The following is a 15,255-nucleotide window of genomic DNA, read 5'->3' as shown; positions in this document are numbered from 1 at the left end:
TCGCCTTGTTCAATCTCAAGATTAGTGGGCAGGTGACTGACACTTATTTTGTCCTCCACGAGGACGGGCAACTTCTCTCTTTCAACTCTTCACTTCGCCATGCATACGACTCCGCAAATCAGCGGCGTATTCAGAGACGCCCAATCGATAATGCGGCATTCAATCACCATGTCAAATCCTACAAGCCATAAACCATGAAGGATCACTTTTGAGCGTTACACAACCTGAGGAGACAGTTTTTCTGGCCTCCGCACTTGAATACGGCGATCGGAAAGCGTGCGATATTGTTGGACGCCGAAGATTTATTTGGGCCTTATTCCTCTTACCGCAAGATCACGCTTCCAAGCCTGAGGGCATCACGGTTGGCAACTTGGCTACTTTTCCATTCCTGTACTCAGCCTGTCCGTCAACTTGCATGTATTGAGCAATTTAAACTCAATTCGTCCAGTCACGAGGTTTCCTTTGGAAAGACATGCGCAGACTCCCAGTGTGTTTAGGTACTTGGCACCAGAAACCCAGAGATGAACCCAAGCAGCGCTTATTTTTACACTTTCTCTTCATTATTCTCTTCATCATGCTATGAAGAGAATAACTAATTAGAGGCAGACAGAGAACGTGATGCAGCAACAAATCATCATCGAACGGGAAGAATGACCACAAATTGTTTTCTTGGCGGACGCCCAACGACCACTACTGTTAGAGAACTCCAAGGGTTTACCCATATATTCTGAGAGATGCCGTGAAAAATGCCTTACTCCAAGCAAGGCTGTTCGGACTTTATCGTTTTGTCTCCCAAACTGGGGAATATGGCTGAAAATCAAAGCTCGTATTGGTTTGGGTGGAGTCTCAGCTCCCGATGCGGCTGAAGAGGGGAGTCCCGCACCACAGCGGTAACATCAGAGGGCTCGACCATACCTGGTTTGGTGGCTTTTCAATGCGAGTGCGAGTTGTCATATATATGCTTGCATTTCCTTATATTGTTACTTTGCCCTACTTACTTCTCTTTTCCTTGTTACCTCGTCAAACGTTCCTATTTATCTCTCTGTACATTAAGTCAAAGCTTCAGAGACAAGATGTCGACTACTAGCCATGTACTCCCTTTACCAATCCCGTTCTTAGCTCTCAGAGCTGTTCAACTTGCAATGGCGGTGGTCGTTCTTGGTTTGACCGCATATGGCTTGTCGTTCAATTTTGTTGTCGACGCTCTTGCATTGTCGCTCTTCACCGTTAGTAATGGGGATCACAGAAAAGACTTTCACTGACTCTTTTTAAGGCCATTGCAACATTGATCATCACCATATATAATATAGTATCTTTCGTTGCTGTCAAAGCTGCTTACAATTATGTATGTTTCCATTTTCATTTTCGAACGCTATCCGAAGCATGGTCTGGAAAAATAGATGATCAAGTACTGATGTAACATAGTGGGCTGTACTTGGACTTGATATCTTCGGACTTATCTTCTGGCTTACCTCAATGGGCTTGATGGCCTCCTGGGTCTCAGGCTTCTCCGACGTTTACAACTACACCTGCTATTACTACTGCTACAGAAAGCGCGATATCCTACCTCGAACAATTTATGCAGGCGATGGCTACGTAGCGGCCATGAAAGGCGCAGCTGGTGTTGCTGGACTTGAAGTGTACATCTTCCCCAATTCCCATAATGGCAACCACTAACAATTCTCAGTGCTCTATTTATTGCAAGCTTAGTTATAACAGCAATCTTTCTCCACAAGCATCGCGCAGCTGGCGGACACTGCACACCTGCCCGGGCAAGCACTGTCGCTCCAACTACCGCTCCAACGGTCGGCGCCCCAATGCCAGTCCAATACCAAGAGAACAAACAAGATATCGAGCTCGGTCAACAACAACCCGCTCCAGTTTACCAACAGCCAATTCCTCAGTACCCATCTCCAAGTCCAACACCAGTTCAGTATACTACTCCGCAGCAGCAGCAACCTCAACAACCTTACCCGGTTTACGAGGTTCCTACTTCGCAACAGCAGCAACAACATTAATCGATATCAGGATCTTCAGGCCGTAAGGAAATGTGCTAAGGATGAGAACTGGTCAGGTAATCAGGCGGGAGTTATTTGCAATATTCTTGATATTTGACTTAACATAATATACCCATTTGCTCTTTCTTTGAACTTAACACCCGTATTCCCTAAAACTATAAACCCTCATTTTCAACCTTCCAAAATCTCACACACCGACTCTCTCCCTCTCTCTCACAGCCTCATCCCCGCACAAAGTAATCCCTCTCCCAAACCCTCCGCGCCAATAATCTCCCTTTGCTTACCGGCACCACGCCAAGATGACATGACTAAAAATAAGCTGGTACTCTCCGATGAGGTGCATATGTTGTGGTACGTGGCTGGCGCTTTGACGTGAAATGGTGTGGAGAAGCTTGGGGGATTGGGGGCCTCGCGGCGGACAAAACAAATGTCAGTCACCTGCCCAGTATTCTTGGACTAACATCGAATAGAGCGTAAGAAGTTCTTATTTACTTAAAATAATTAACGAAATATCTCACACTATTCCATTCCAAATTAATCCACTAAATAACGACATTTCGTCAACTTAATCGAAGAAATGCCGTGTTTCGACTGCTACTTATATTGTCCACGGCGAGCGGGCTGAGGATCAGAATGGCACCTGGGCAGTGAATGGGTTTGTGATTTGACGGGGGTGAGGAGGGGTGCTGGCTTATTTGGCGGGCATATGGAATCGAGCTATTGGTTTTACTGCTGATTGTTTATAGATACTTGAATTAGAACAACTTCACTGCCTATTGAGCTCCCTATCACGAAGTACATTTTCGCAAGTTCAAGGACATCGTCAAAGAATTTATGTAAGAAAGAATTGCTTCTGCTGCCTATTTGAACTCCCTACAAACCAGACGCTATTCTTCAAAAAAGCAATAATTCCAACATGTTTTCTCTAAGTAATAATTCATAAGCCACTAATCTCACAACCTGCTTATATCTACTCTTCTTCCCACAAAGCCGCATATTTCTAAGTACATAAGACTTTTCACTTTCTTAGAACTCTACTTAAAATGTGACATCGTGTTTTTCTAAGTAAGGATATAAGCTCAGATAATGTTTCATTATATTCCCTAGAAGAATAAGTTATAAATGAAACGGAGATTAATATTCAGGAGAATACAACGTTAGTTTTAAGTTCATTACTGATATAAAAGCCATAGATTCTAATCTTGACGACAACAAGGAAATTATATCGCCAAGGTGAGCTTCCTTATAGCTCGCTTAACATTTACAAAAAATCATTAGGCTGCAAATTTACAAGTACACATTAACATGCACGTAGATATCTTGCAATTCAAAAATAAGCTTCTTTGCAATTCTCGAAGTTCCACACTTTACAACCTACAATCCCATACCTTCCCTCTCCCCCTCCCCTCTGCCCCCAAACCCACCCAAAAAAAAATGCCTTCACCCAGAATTGAACTAGGGATCTTCGCATCTCTATTCTTCCCATGCAGTAGGAATCATACAAGTGCGACGCGTTACCACTGCGCCATGAAGGCTAGACTTGTAATGTTGTGCCATTACAAAGTGGATCTACTACCAAATCACCGGTTGATTGTGATTGGTTGAGCGCAATTCTTTCCGTTTGCAATTATAAAGGAGATCAGAAAGGGAAGGGGAAAGGAGAGCGGAGGAAATGAAACTATGGGAATAAGTGGGGAAATGTAGGTTGTTGTGGATTGGTCGGTCAGGTGTTCTACGTAGAGTTGCTGGTGGGCGACGAGTTAGTGGAGATGGTTCGCTGATGAATAGCTGCTTTTACTGCTGTGAGACTGAAGTAAAAGAAACCCAACAAGCGCTCCAAATATCAGAATACCATGTTGTTCTCGTAAGATCAGATCCGCAATCGTAAATAGAAATCGTTGTCTCGAAATCAAGTTATAATGGATGTCACATTGCCAATCAACCCAGGAAACAAAATTTCGATATGTTCATCTTCACAAAAATTCATCATCCTTATCAAGCTAGTCTGCTTGCGCTCCAGATATCATATGTCATGCCCCTCCTATAAAACGCCGATGCTCTGATACCACCCCATCAGCTTTACTTCTTGGTATACCTTGCCTTCTAAGCAAATATTAAACGCCGAGACTACCGCCATCTATCATGATAGTCCTGATGCATATATCCACACGCTTTACCCATGCACAAGTCTACTCGTATTTATACAAACACTCCTCGCACTCTTTACAGTGCCGTTCCTTATTCACATAATCCTGCATTCCCTATCTATATCTTTTGACTTGTCTTTATCCTTGCCTTTCCCTCTACCTCTATGAAGGTGGTGTTGGTTATTTTCATGGTCCATGAGCTCCGCTGGACCTTTGCTCTTGCTACGCTTTTTGTCCTTCTTGGAAGCCTTTTGAGGGGTTGACTCGTCGTCTGTTTTGAGAACCGAGTCATCTATAGCCGATGTATCTTGGATTTCAGACGGAACATCTGGAGCTGCTGTTGTCGGAATTGTTTCTTTCTCTTTGGTGACTTGTTTTGTGATTTCGGATTTATTAGAAAGCTGCTCTTTGCTGGCTCGCCAGTTGAGGCGTGAAAGCGTCATGCTTAATCGGCCTTCCCCTGACTGGCTCGTAGGTCGACTTTTGTTTGCTGATTTTGCAAGTCCTCTGGCTGCTCGTTGTATTCTCTGTGTCGCTGTTTCTTCCCCTGGAGTAACAGGAGCCGAGGGAGTATGAATACTGGCGGTGCTGGCCACACTTGCTTCGGTAAAAGCCAAACTTCCTCGACGCTCGTCTGACAGATTGATACTCTTTCTTGGCTCGTCTGCTCTGTCTAGCTCTGAAGATGCACGAGTGTGAGGTGCTGGCGGCTCGTTGACACCATCGAAATAACCCTCACTGGCACCTCTCAAACTCTGCTCTGTCGAATGTGGACTGGAAACCGTCACTCCTATACCGGAGTCATGGTAAGATGGTGGATCGACCTCAGGAAGCGTGTGCATTTCATGCATTGGAGTAACTTGGTAGAATAGCAAATAAGGCATCTCGTCCCTCATTGCCTTCTCAATATCAACATACTCTACTCTGGTAGAAGCGAGATCATCGAATCTAATCCACTTGTCTTCGGCATATACTGGTGGGTTGGTGTTGTTGCTGAGCCTACGTGAAGACCCCGCATCCCCGTCAGCAACCTGGTGGCCACGGATAAACGAGATATAGTGACCGGAATGAACCGAGTTCCCTCTATGACAAATAACTGATTGTAATGAAAGCTTGAAGTTCCCCATCAAAGGTCCATCTTCGGACACTACTTCATCCTGAATGAAATGTGGAAGCCTTATGTCGAGTGGAATGTCGATGAAAGTATTCTTTCTGATGGCACGGCCATCCTCCGTCATAGCGTAGCGTTTTAAGCATATCCCCAGGACGGGACGAGTTTTGGAAAAATGAGCCGCTACTTCAGCATCGTTCGAGGGGGAATGTTGAGTGTACCAAGCTATGTCATTGATTAGTATAGAACTTTTAGGTAAGGTACGACAGAAAAATGGTTTTAGATGACAAAAAAATGGTAACGGACGGATTAAGTTAAAGAATTGCCAAGCGGGCATCAGCACTTCTTTGCGTACTGATCCTTTGCGGACAGATGTGGGTGTATCAACCCTCTCCAGGTGTTGCGTATCTTCTTTCTCGTCGTCATATATGATACGATGTCTGATTATGCTTGGTGCACGTTCTCGGCCACCTGGCGAGATTGGTGTTGCTGGAGCATGGCTTGAGGTTGGAGTATCCGGTGTGCTCCATCCAAGTTCCGAGACTTCAACAAGAGGTGCTCCACCCTCTGACCATTCTCTCTCATAGCTGCTTTTGTCAAAGAGAGCAGGTTTGGAGGATTTCATTGAAGTCCTTGTGTTGGAGCGTTCTAGTCTTCTCACGACTTCGACTTGGTTGTTGAAATAACTTTCGAGGCAATCTTCCAGCCTGATTGGTCGCTCCCTCTCCGTATCATCTGGCACTGCAACTTCAAGCAGTCGCTCTTGTACGAATTTGTGGTCATCGGTGTCATCTTCCTTACCAGTATGGAATATGTCCATCTTTAGTGTGAGAAGTGGCAATTCAAGTTTCTCAGTAATAAAACTGAATGCTTCCGAGGTATCTTGCTGTTCGAGATTTGCGGCTTCTTCCCAACCACAAGCTGCAAGAGCCTCTTGTAAGTGCTTGGTCTGCCCTTGCGCGTTAGACAATTCTCAAGGGAATCAATTGAGAACCTACGACATCGGTTTGGATGAGCTTTCCGGTCCTCAGTAGATTCACCCACAGCCTGATGAGAGTTGACAGTCTTCGTCTAGGCTCGTCTTCAAATTTCGAGTACAGCATAGGCTCGAAGCTACCTAATCTGGAGAACATCGCATAAAGCAGTGCATCGAGGTAGCAAGTGACTCCCTCTCGATTCTCCGCACCTAGCATAAGAACGGTCGGGTCATAAGGCTTCACAACACCATCCACAGATTCCTGAAACAGCAACACCATCTCGAAAGCCTTCTCGGTATCTCCATCGGCATGTTTTGAGGAGAGGGCATAATTTATTTGCTCATCTTCGATATTCCTGTAACCGTGGTCTGCCATTCTCTCTCGGATCGTTGTGATCTAAAACTAATTAATGGGAGCCCGAGAGGCCAAGCGAGATGCCGTACCTTGCTCGTCGCCTCTTTGTCAACCTTCTTCTGAGGATCTGGCTTGAATGCAGAAATTATGCTATCGCCAGAAATGGGTCGAATCTGCAATAAAGCCCGACCGGGCTTCGAATTAGCAGTTGTCGCATGAAGTTCACAACACGTAGTTTCTGTACAAACAGGCTCTCCTTTCCCATTGGGGAACGAAGTGGCTGCAAATATTGAAAGATCTGAAAAGATAATGCGAAGCTTCTTGAGAAGGAGTATAAGCAGGAAAGTATAAGATGTGCCTTCCATAGCACCTTACCTTTTTTTCTGCTGACTTGTCTCTGGACTTCTGGCGGAGATGCGACCCTCCACCTTTTTCTCTTCGGCTGAGAAATCGATTCATGTTGACGTTCAGCGCGGCGCTGTAATCGACTCGCGAAAGGGTTCTTATATGTACAATATGGTCGTGGTTGCTGCCGGTAGTTGAGGTTCTCTAGTTATTCCCAGCGACGCTCTTTGGTGGGGTCGTGGAGCTTCAGAACTCCAGCTCAGCGTCTTGAAATGATTCTGCCAGCACCCATTGCTATTCGAGAATTGCGATTGAAGATGCGGGAAGTTTGGAGAGATGATGGGAGGTCTTGGACCAGTTTCCGTAGTTCGTGGCCTTTGGCATGTAGGATCGGAGAGGATGTTGTAATTTCGAGGGGATGTATCGTTGCTGGAGGCTAAGTAGGACTTGACGTTCCTCTTGGACGTGCAAGCCACTCCGCTCCACGAGTGGGACAAAAAGACCCCTGCAAGTTGTCGGCGAGTATTAACATGTCCCCGATAGCAACTTGGCAGCTGCATAATTCTGCCTGAAATAATTATTCGTTGCCTTATGAAGTGCTCTCGACATTTTTGGCTTCGCATGGGTTTATTCTATTCTCGACATCTTCAACATGGCGTTACAAGAGCTGCCATCTGCCTTACGGCAGCTCACTATTAAGCATATAGGTCAGAGAGCAAGGTGTCAGACCCCAATTGCTCGTCGATATGCATCTGGAGAAGCTACAGCTGCAGCGCCGTCGGAAACACCAATTTCAGAAGATCTGCAAGACCTTGAACCAGCATCGTCTTTCACAACGAAGTTCTCGCGCGAAGCTGTAAAGGATTATGATCCAGTAAAGAGAGCAAAGGATCGCAAATATCAGCTTCCTGCCAGTCGGTATGTGGTTCTACTAATCACTCATGTAGAGAGATGCTAATATTTCTAAGTTACCAATATCGATCCCCAAGATACTATCGCGGACCGCTACACCCTCATCAACCTCCTCCTACCTCAGATCCTGCGTCGAGAGAGTTTATTCCCGGACCATTTTCACACAATCGTCTCGAACAAACATGGCAGAGCACGATATCCCAGGATATCATGACTTTAGGATATGTACACAAGCCACCAGGAACTGTTGATCCTGTAAAATCTGAACGTTTAAGGACATGGGACGATTCTTCTCCATACCATAAAAATCGACCGAAGCGTGGACCGAGAGGACCAGAAGGTGTGCTCCGACTGATTGAAAAGGATATCACGCCTCACAATATACCAAAGATTACTGGTGTTACGGTCCACAGTATGGTTAAGGGAGCAATTGATGATTCTGCCCATTTGCACGTGGCAGGAATGGTTCTCCAAGCTGTTACTGGAGTTCGGCCGAAGGTTCACAGAGCCAAGCGTGGTCTTGCGCAATTCGGGCTTCGAGAGAGAATGCCTATTTCGTTGACTTGCCAATTCCGAGGAAACCAAGCTTATGACTTTGTTGACAAATGTATAAGCTTGGTCTTCCCTAAGATTAAGGATTGGGAGGGTGTAGTTGGTGAGTTGCGTTGCAGTTGGAGACAGGATGTGGCTGACTTTGCATAGGAACAACTGGAGATAGCAGCGGAAATATTGCTTTCGGGTTCAACAGAGAGGGAGCTATGCTGTTCCCTGAAATCGAGATCAATTACGACGTAGGTCTACCAATCGAAATTTGACCGTATCTCCCGGGCATCATTACTAACTCCGATGCAGATGTACCCACCAAAGATGATTCCTGGTTTCCATGTTGTTATCCATACTTCTGCGGCGTCCGACAGACACGCACGATTATTGCTCAGCTCAATGGGAGTTCCATTTACGGGGAAATTGGTGGATTAGATGGATGTATAATAGTAGTTTAGGTCGCATGAAAAATCTGTACAATACTTATATAGTAGCTGTATTAAGGGTTAAATGTACAGCACTGTTCAAATTTAACCTTGTTGCTCCTCACCTTGGCAGGTTACCATCTTTTGTTGGTTCTGGGCTACTGGAGTTCTTGTTTCTCATGATTGGACCTCGAATTCCTTGACTACGCTCCCCAATAAAACGCCCAACGTGATTCTCAGCCTGAAGTCAGTCTGACCATCGGCTTTGTTTAACATCATAATCAAGCGTCTCCCTTCTTGAGTCCTTGGAAGTAGCAAAATAGCGTCAGGTAGACTCGTTTCCACCCAAACCGTCCAAATGATCATTATGGACACGCTAGGTTGAATTCGAGCCACATTTTAGGCGAAAAGGGACTTCATATTGTCCCAATCTTGCCTCACATACAAATATTCTTACACTCTCTCACAAACTTCCAAGACTTGACTGAAGTGCACCGATCGCTTCATATGCTCAGAAGAATGCTACCCACAAGCTTGAATCAGACTATGTTTTTGTGAGCAGGACAGATAACAGAGGGGGGATTCTTCATGAGCGAAGCGAGATATGGCTGTGGGAAATGTTGTTTAAACCCTAAAATTGACAGTAAACACATATCTATACTTGTAGACGACGAAAGAAGCGGCCGAACCGCCTGAATATGCCATCACCTGAGGTACACTCATGATTAGGCAAGTGCTTTTGATCAGGGATTACTCTTTAGAAGTGTCCAAAGTCTTGATTACTGAAAATAGTAGACTAAATACACGATACTTTGTCAACTTCAAACGAAGAAACTGTCGCGTTTTGACTGTTATTTCTCTAATTTAATCCATCGCGAGCTACCTTATGACAGGTCAAAACCCAAGTTACGAGAATCCTAATACATATTTTTATAAAATTAAACTACAAAAAAGAGAGGCACAGGTTAGCTACTTCTAGTAGCTTGAGCGAGTATTTAAGTAGCAATAAATAAGCCGAGAAGAGAGAGGTAGACTGAAAAATCTGAACTCGACTCGACTCATTTATCAAAGATCTTGCCAATTTGATTGGCGGCAGCAATATGCGTATTCAGTATTATATACCTTTTAGTGGGTGAATTTTGAGGGTGTTAAGAGGTGAATGGGTGTGGTTTGGTGGGTGTTGCTTGATGAAAGGGGTTGTTGAATCGTAGATGACGAATTGAATGGCAGATTCTTTCGTATCCTTTAATAGGTCAATGACTAAGAGTAAATAAGGACTCTTAATATTGAATCCTCTGTGATAAGATCTAAACTCCGATTGTATATTGGAAATATCATGCAAAATGTTCGAAATTCTTTCAAGCTGGTTAAACGAATCCTGTGTTTGGACTCCTGTGTATTTTGTCTACAACGAGACTAATTGACTTCTGTGTAAGTGCCAGAGTTAAAAGGTGTATAAGAAGTGGTAACATAGTACAGTTTGAGTGTGAATCTATACTTATGTTGTAGCTGTCCGTACAAGTTATCCAGCTCTTCTGCTTAGTCTTACGTCCGTTCTTTATGAAGTGACTATTTCTGTCACCGCGGAGCCAGAACGCCTCAATTTTGTTTGAATTTGGATTTGTACTTATGATATACAGTAGCGTAATATGCAAACTAAATAGTCCCTCGAGGTTGTGTCATTAAAGAATTACATTTTCTACGAGTTTTCTCAAAGGTCTCACTTTACAACTTCAAATTAAAAACCAGTACATCATCTGGAAAACGCATTGACAATTTTTGTAAGCTATATAACTTGTGTAACTCCGTAAATCAGGCTAAAGTCTTCTCTTCTCATGTTCAGTTTATTCATTGTGGAAAATGAAGCGGTGTGACTTCGTCAAAGTCAAAGAATGTATTTGTACTTTGCGCAACATATCATTACATTTTCCATTTATTTTTGTTTTTAACTCATGAACGTGTAGTGTTGCAATAACAAAGTGGAAGTCTCTGGCTGAAATTGAAAAATTGTACGCAAAAATACTGCTCGGCGAAGGTAGATGCTGCCATACTGTTCAACTTCCTCAATCAAACCAGACAGGGTCATGAATGGTGTGGACTTTTGAAGAAGCGCAGATGGGTTTGGTGAGTTGATGAAGCCGAGATACCTTGGGCAAGTAATAAACTTTTAGATTTGCTTCCTGTTACTCTTTACTTCCTGGACGAATATTCTCATATTGAACTGATGGAGGTTATGAAATTACGAAGCGGATTGACTTCAAGAATGTTCGAGTAAGACGTACTCTTGGACTTAATTACTGTTACTCATTGAAACTTTTACACTCTGTCTATCTGAAATGCTAGAGATTAAGACGAAAAGTTGAGTGATTTCTCAAGCATGATAAAGTGATGCCATCAAGAGCTTGATTGCCATCATCATAAAACTCTTCCGCTACGAACGGCAGAAAGTAGGTAGCCAAGCTTGAGCACATCAAATCCAGACCAGAATTACTAAAGGAGCCCAATTACAAGCAAATTATAGATGTGAAACCAGAGGATGACTTCTATTGACTCCACCTCCTTCTTTATAATTCGATGAAAGTTTAGGCATACTGGTTGTACAAGTCGGCAAGAATTTGAGGCACGAACTGTAGGCTGTAATGCAGAATGAGCAGCCCTTAAAATTTGAGAAGTATCATTATTGTACACGGCAAATTCGCAAAGCCACCAGACTTATGAGTAATCCCTTTCTTTACACCAAGTATTCCGCTTCAACTGAACTCACCATCCACATCCAACCTCCAAGATCACCCTCCATCACTAATCCACAGCCTCCAGACCCCACACACCTCTCTCCACGTCCCATCTCCCGCCCCGCAGCCCCTTCTAGAACCCGCCATTCCCACCTGTCTCGCACCAAACCGCCTATCCACCCTACCTACCTATCTACCTTACCACCCACCTCCGCCTCATCTCAGCCCCTAGGGACTTACTAATCTACAGCCATCCCCCATTCCGCAAAACCACTGGTCTACAACGACCAAAAAGCAGGTGTACGCTCCAATTATTCAGTAACGGGATAAAGGGTGATCATGTGGTTGAGGGATTGATTTTGGGGTTGAGACATGTAAGAGTTGGCGAGTGAAGTGCCGTGGGAATAGGGCTGTGAGGTTGTGTGTGTGCTAAATTGTGCGATAATGAGTGGTCGAGGTGTCATTCAATGTGTACAGATGGACGAGATATCATGAAGAAGGACAAATTCTGAAACAGTTATTCCATCTAAACAAGGGAGGACCTAGATCTTCACCCCCAAAGATCTTGCTAGAACTGATGCTCACCTATTCCCTTCAGCACGTGCTACCTTACCATTATGAAGCTAGTCAAAATTCCGCCATATTCAGTGGAAAGACGATTTCGATAGACAGATTGAGTTTCACGATTGTGGGAAAGCTTGTTGCTTCTTGCTGCTGAAGATTATGTTGCTTCTTCATGCTGTAGATTGTGCAAAAGCGTTTTGCTTCCTACTGCTGGGAACTTGATCTTGGTAGGGAGATCTACAGCTGGCGTAGTAAGATTGTGGAGATGGTTGGTATACGGAGGATTGATGTCCCGAGCCTTTGCAATTGCGTTCTCGCACGGCATTGTGCTGTTATCGAAGGCTTAAGGATTGGACCCTGGATTTTGCTTTTGGATTTCAGCTGTTTCGTTGGGTGTAGGTTAGTTGTGAGTATTGTTATGCTATTTTCGACGAGATTAGCATTTCTGAAGAGTCTGGACAATCGTTTCAATTTCATTAGTATTGTGCAATTATGGCGATATTAGCTATCACGTATATTAGGCTTGCTGACAAAATGGTCGAACTTTGACTGAATGGGTATTTGATACTTCATCCAGCGCGTGACTTGCAAGCGAAGATATAAATCTAGGCAGTACTAGGCGCCGTGACAAAATCAATAAAACATTCATATGTGGCTCATTATAACCCCATAACTCCGTTCCATTGGTTCCAGCCTCAAAGGATTCTTTTACTCGATACAGAATGCGATAGGCGGTGCCAAAACTGCATGGCGTATATACCTGCAGGCATGACCGCTCCACCTACTTACCTGGGTAGTCCGCCACACGAAGTTACAAGATGAATTGCGAAACTCAACAATATGAACTTACTTGCGATTGATAAGAGTTAGAATATCGAGATAGTTGTGGCCGTGAGGATGATTTGAATCGGAAGTATCCCGGTCAGCTTTCCCGAGACCCCCAAAGTACGGAGTACGGATGTCAGCCCCCACATCCGCAACTTAGTCTCGTTTGTTTTGTCCGAATTCGGTAATTTATTGGTTTTGAGGGTGTTGGTTGGATGACCATTCTTTTCCAAATTACGGTTTGGAAGTGTAAATACAGTATTCCGTAGATAGCTTGTACTTGGCCTATTAAACGCAAGTATGCTGCAACATCGAGATCTCGATAATATTCCTTAGCGGAAGCATCCGAGGAGTTACTGTGGTATTCATCGATCGTTGATCGTACGTTTATGCGTTTAGGGCTGAGATGAACTGTTCTTAATCTCCAGATAGAGGAGAAATGATTAGCCCAACGTCTCGAGCAAGCGTCCGCGGAGAAAGTGATCTAACCCAATTATCATATAGAGGACGAAACCATGAACTCGCGCACGGCCTGTGGCTTAACACTACGTCTGAGGCGCTGCGAGTTATTTTTATAAACTCGTTTGAACCCCTACTTACGGGCGGCCGGGATTGATCTTTGAACTGCCTGACCTATAACATTAGTGAAAGGGACCATTTTCGAATTCCTTTCAATCTGCTGGGCCAGTCGCGTCTCCCAGTATGGGGAAGTGAAATGAGCACGAATGAGAACCATTAGATACTGCATGGACCTTATTCTGACATATCGTAGCTCGTATGATATATTTATTGTTCAGAACTAAGGGTGGTGATAGTTGTACTTAGCGTGAGCAACTGATATATTGCGGTATTGGCGACTAGACGAAGAATATACATCTTGTAAATGAATAAAGCGGATGCGGGAGTTAAAATAGTGAGTCTCGCAACGGACCAAATAAGTGGCAGTTCAAAGACCGACATGACGAGAAATTGTATATCTAGTGGATTAACTTAGAATAATATGATATATTCCGTCATTATTTGGAGTAGTCCAAAGATTGGTCGGCAGCTAGGTGACTGACATCCCGCGAGTCAATCTAGACGCGGAAGTGAATATTTTCGATTATGACAAGAATGACTGCCGTGTCGATAAAATGTTTAACCAAACAGTCTATGCGACAGAATTGTGAGTTTACTGAGCTAATTCCCTGGATATTATTGCTAATAATGTCCCCCACGTCGAAGGCATTGCGCAATACATTCTCCTTGACCTCAAAGCTATGGTTTCTCTCGAGACTTTCCATTTGTATACTTTCTTGCCAAGCGAGATCTTTGTGGCTCGATGCTGCCGGAAACTGTATGAGATGCAGATTAGGTTACATTGAGAAAAATGAGGTGCCATTCAAATTCAATAACAGAGGAGGCAAGGGAGGTCGTTTGAACTTTTAGGTTCTTATTCGCTGTGTGGGAGTCCCGACGGCAGGGTCTGGGATCTTGGGAATTCGGTAGTGGAGATCGACCCAAGGAGGCGAATCTTAGGCGTTCTCAAGTTTTGAGAGTGGCGCCATGCGTATGGCCATCTGAAATATGATGGGATAGAGAGGACTTCCAGTCGCGGCAAGCGACTAGATCTTGATAAACACTACTGAGCAGGAACGTTCAGAGAAGAAGTAAGCTTACTGCTAGTAGTTGTTTATGTGGATCCTAAGGTTAATGCTGCAATGTTTGGATAACGAATGAGAGCCTCATATGACGGAGAATTACTGGGCCTTACGCACAGTCATTGGGTTTCGATGGAGCTCAAGGGACGGCGCGATGCGCGCCCCCATCGTTTCGCTCATTCCCGTCTCCTTGGAATTGGCGTAGCTATCTCCCCGCGATCTGACCAACTTGATGAATGGTGAAAAGCGTATGGACCACAAATCCTTTTCTGCTGGAAACATGTTGGTAGCTTGAGCCTCTATTTCATGAGCAGGTATGTTATGTTCAGAGCACACGTGTTGCTTCGTAGATATCTTGGAGGCGGCCGGATGCTTCAGAGAAACAAAAGGATCTGCTTCCCGGGGATCATCAAAATGACAAGACAGGGTATCAAATGGGAAAGTCTTGGCTGCTGAGCTTTGATATCCCTGGAATAAGACTTCCACGCTGTTGGCAACTTGGCAATCGAGGAGCAAAGTTGAAGTATTTCGCAAGTTCGGACGCAAGAAGGAGGTCAAAATGAAGTCTCAAAAGTAGAGAGAATTTGTTGTGAAATCCAAAGTGGTATGAGCTTGCGAGTGATAAGGAGACGGACCTCGCGGACGTTGTTTCTAAGTTTTGG

The 15,255-nt window shown here is 44.3% G+C and overlaps 3 protein-coding genes across 3 annotated transcripts; 2 read left to right on the top strand and 1 right to left on the bottom strand.

Moving 5' to 3' along the window:
• Positions 1 to 1,073: 1,073 nt before the first annotated feature.
• On the top strand, positions 1,074 to 2,018 carry GLAREA_10278 (uncharacterized protein; the record flags this gene model as incomplete). The annotated part of the gene is made up of 4 exons (XM_008080328.1): positions 1,074 to 1,226; positions 1,274 to 1,345; positions 1,426 to 1,640; positions 1,688 to 2,018. 4 exons carry the CDS (start codon positions 1,074 to 1,076, stop codon positions 2,016 to 2,018), a joined length of 771 nt encoding a protein of 256 aa, XP_008078519.1.
• A 2,242-nt stretch (positions 2,019 to 4,260) lies between these two features.
• GLAREA_10277 (Cysteine proteinase) lies at positions 4,261 to 7,066 on the bottom strand (the record flags this gene model as incomplete). The annotated part of the gene is made up of 5 exons (XM_008080327.1): positions 4,261 to 5,501; positions 5,583 to 6,225; positions 6,275 to 6,649; positions 6,697 to 6,927; positions 6,983 to 7,066. The coding sequence occupies 5 exons, from the start codon at positions 7,064 to 7,066 to the stop codon at positions 4,261 to 4,263; spliced, it is 2,574 nt and encodes an 857-aa protein (XP_008078518.1).
• A 538-nt stretch (positions 7,067 to 7,604) lies between these two features.
• Positions 7,605 to 8,842, top strand: GLAREA_10276 (Ribosomal protein L5; the record flags this gene model as incomplete). The annotated part of the gene is made up of 4 exons (XM_008080326.1): positions 7,605 to 7,870; positions 7,921 to 8,519; positions 8,567 to 8,655; positions 8,717 to 8,842. 4 exons carry the CDS (start codon positions 7,605 to 7,607, stop codon positions 8,840 to 8,842), a joined length of 1,080 nt encoding a protein of 359 aa, XP_008078517.1.
• Between the last annotated feature and the right edge of the window lie 6,413 nt (positions 8,843 to 15,255).

The sequence above is a fragment of the Glarea lozoyensis genome (genome assembly GCF_000409485.1).
Source record: "Glarea lozoyensis ATCC 20868 chromosome Unknown GLAREA13, whole genome shotgun sequence".
Taxonomy (NCBI): Eukaryota; Fungi; Ascomycota; class Leotiomycetes; order Helotiales; family Helotiaceae; genus Glarea; species Glarea lozoyensis.
This window is presented reverse-complemented; position numbering and strand designations above follow the sequence as displayed.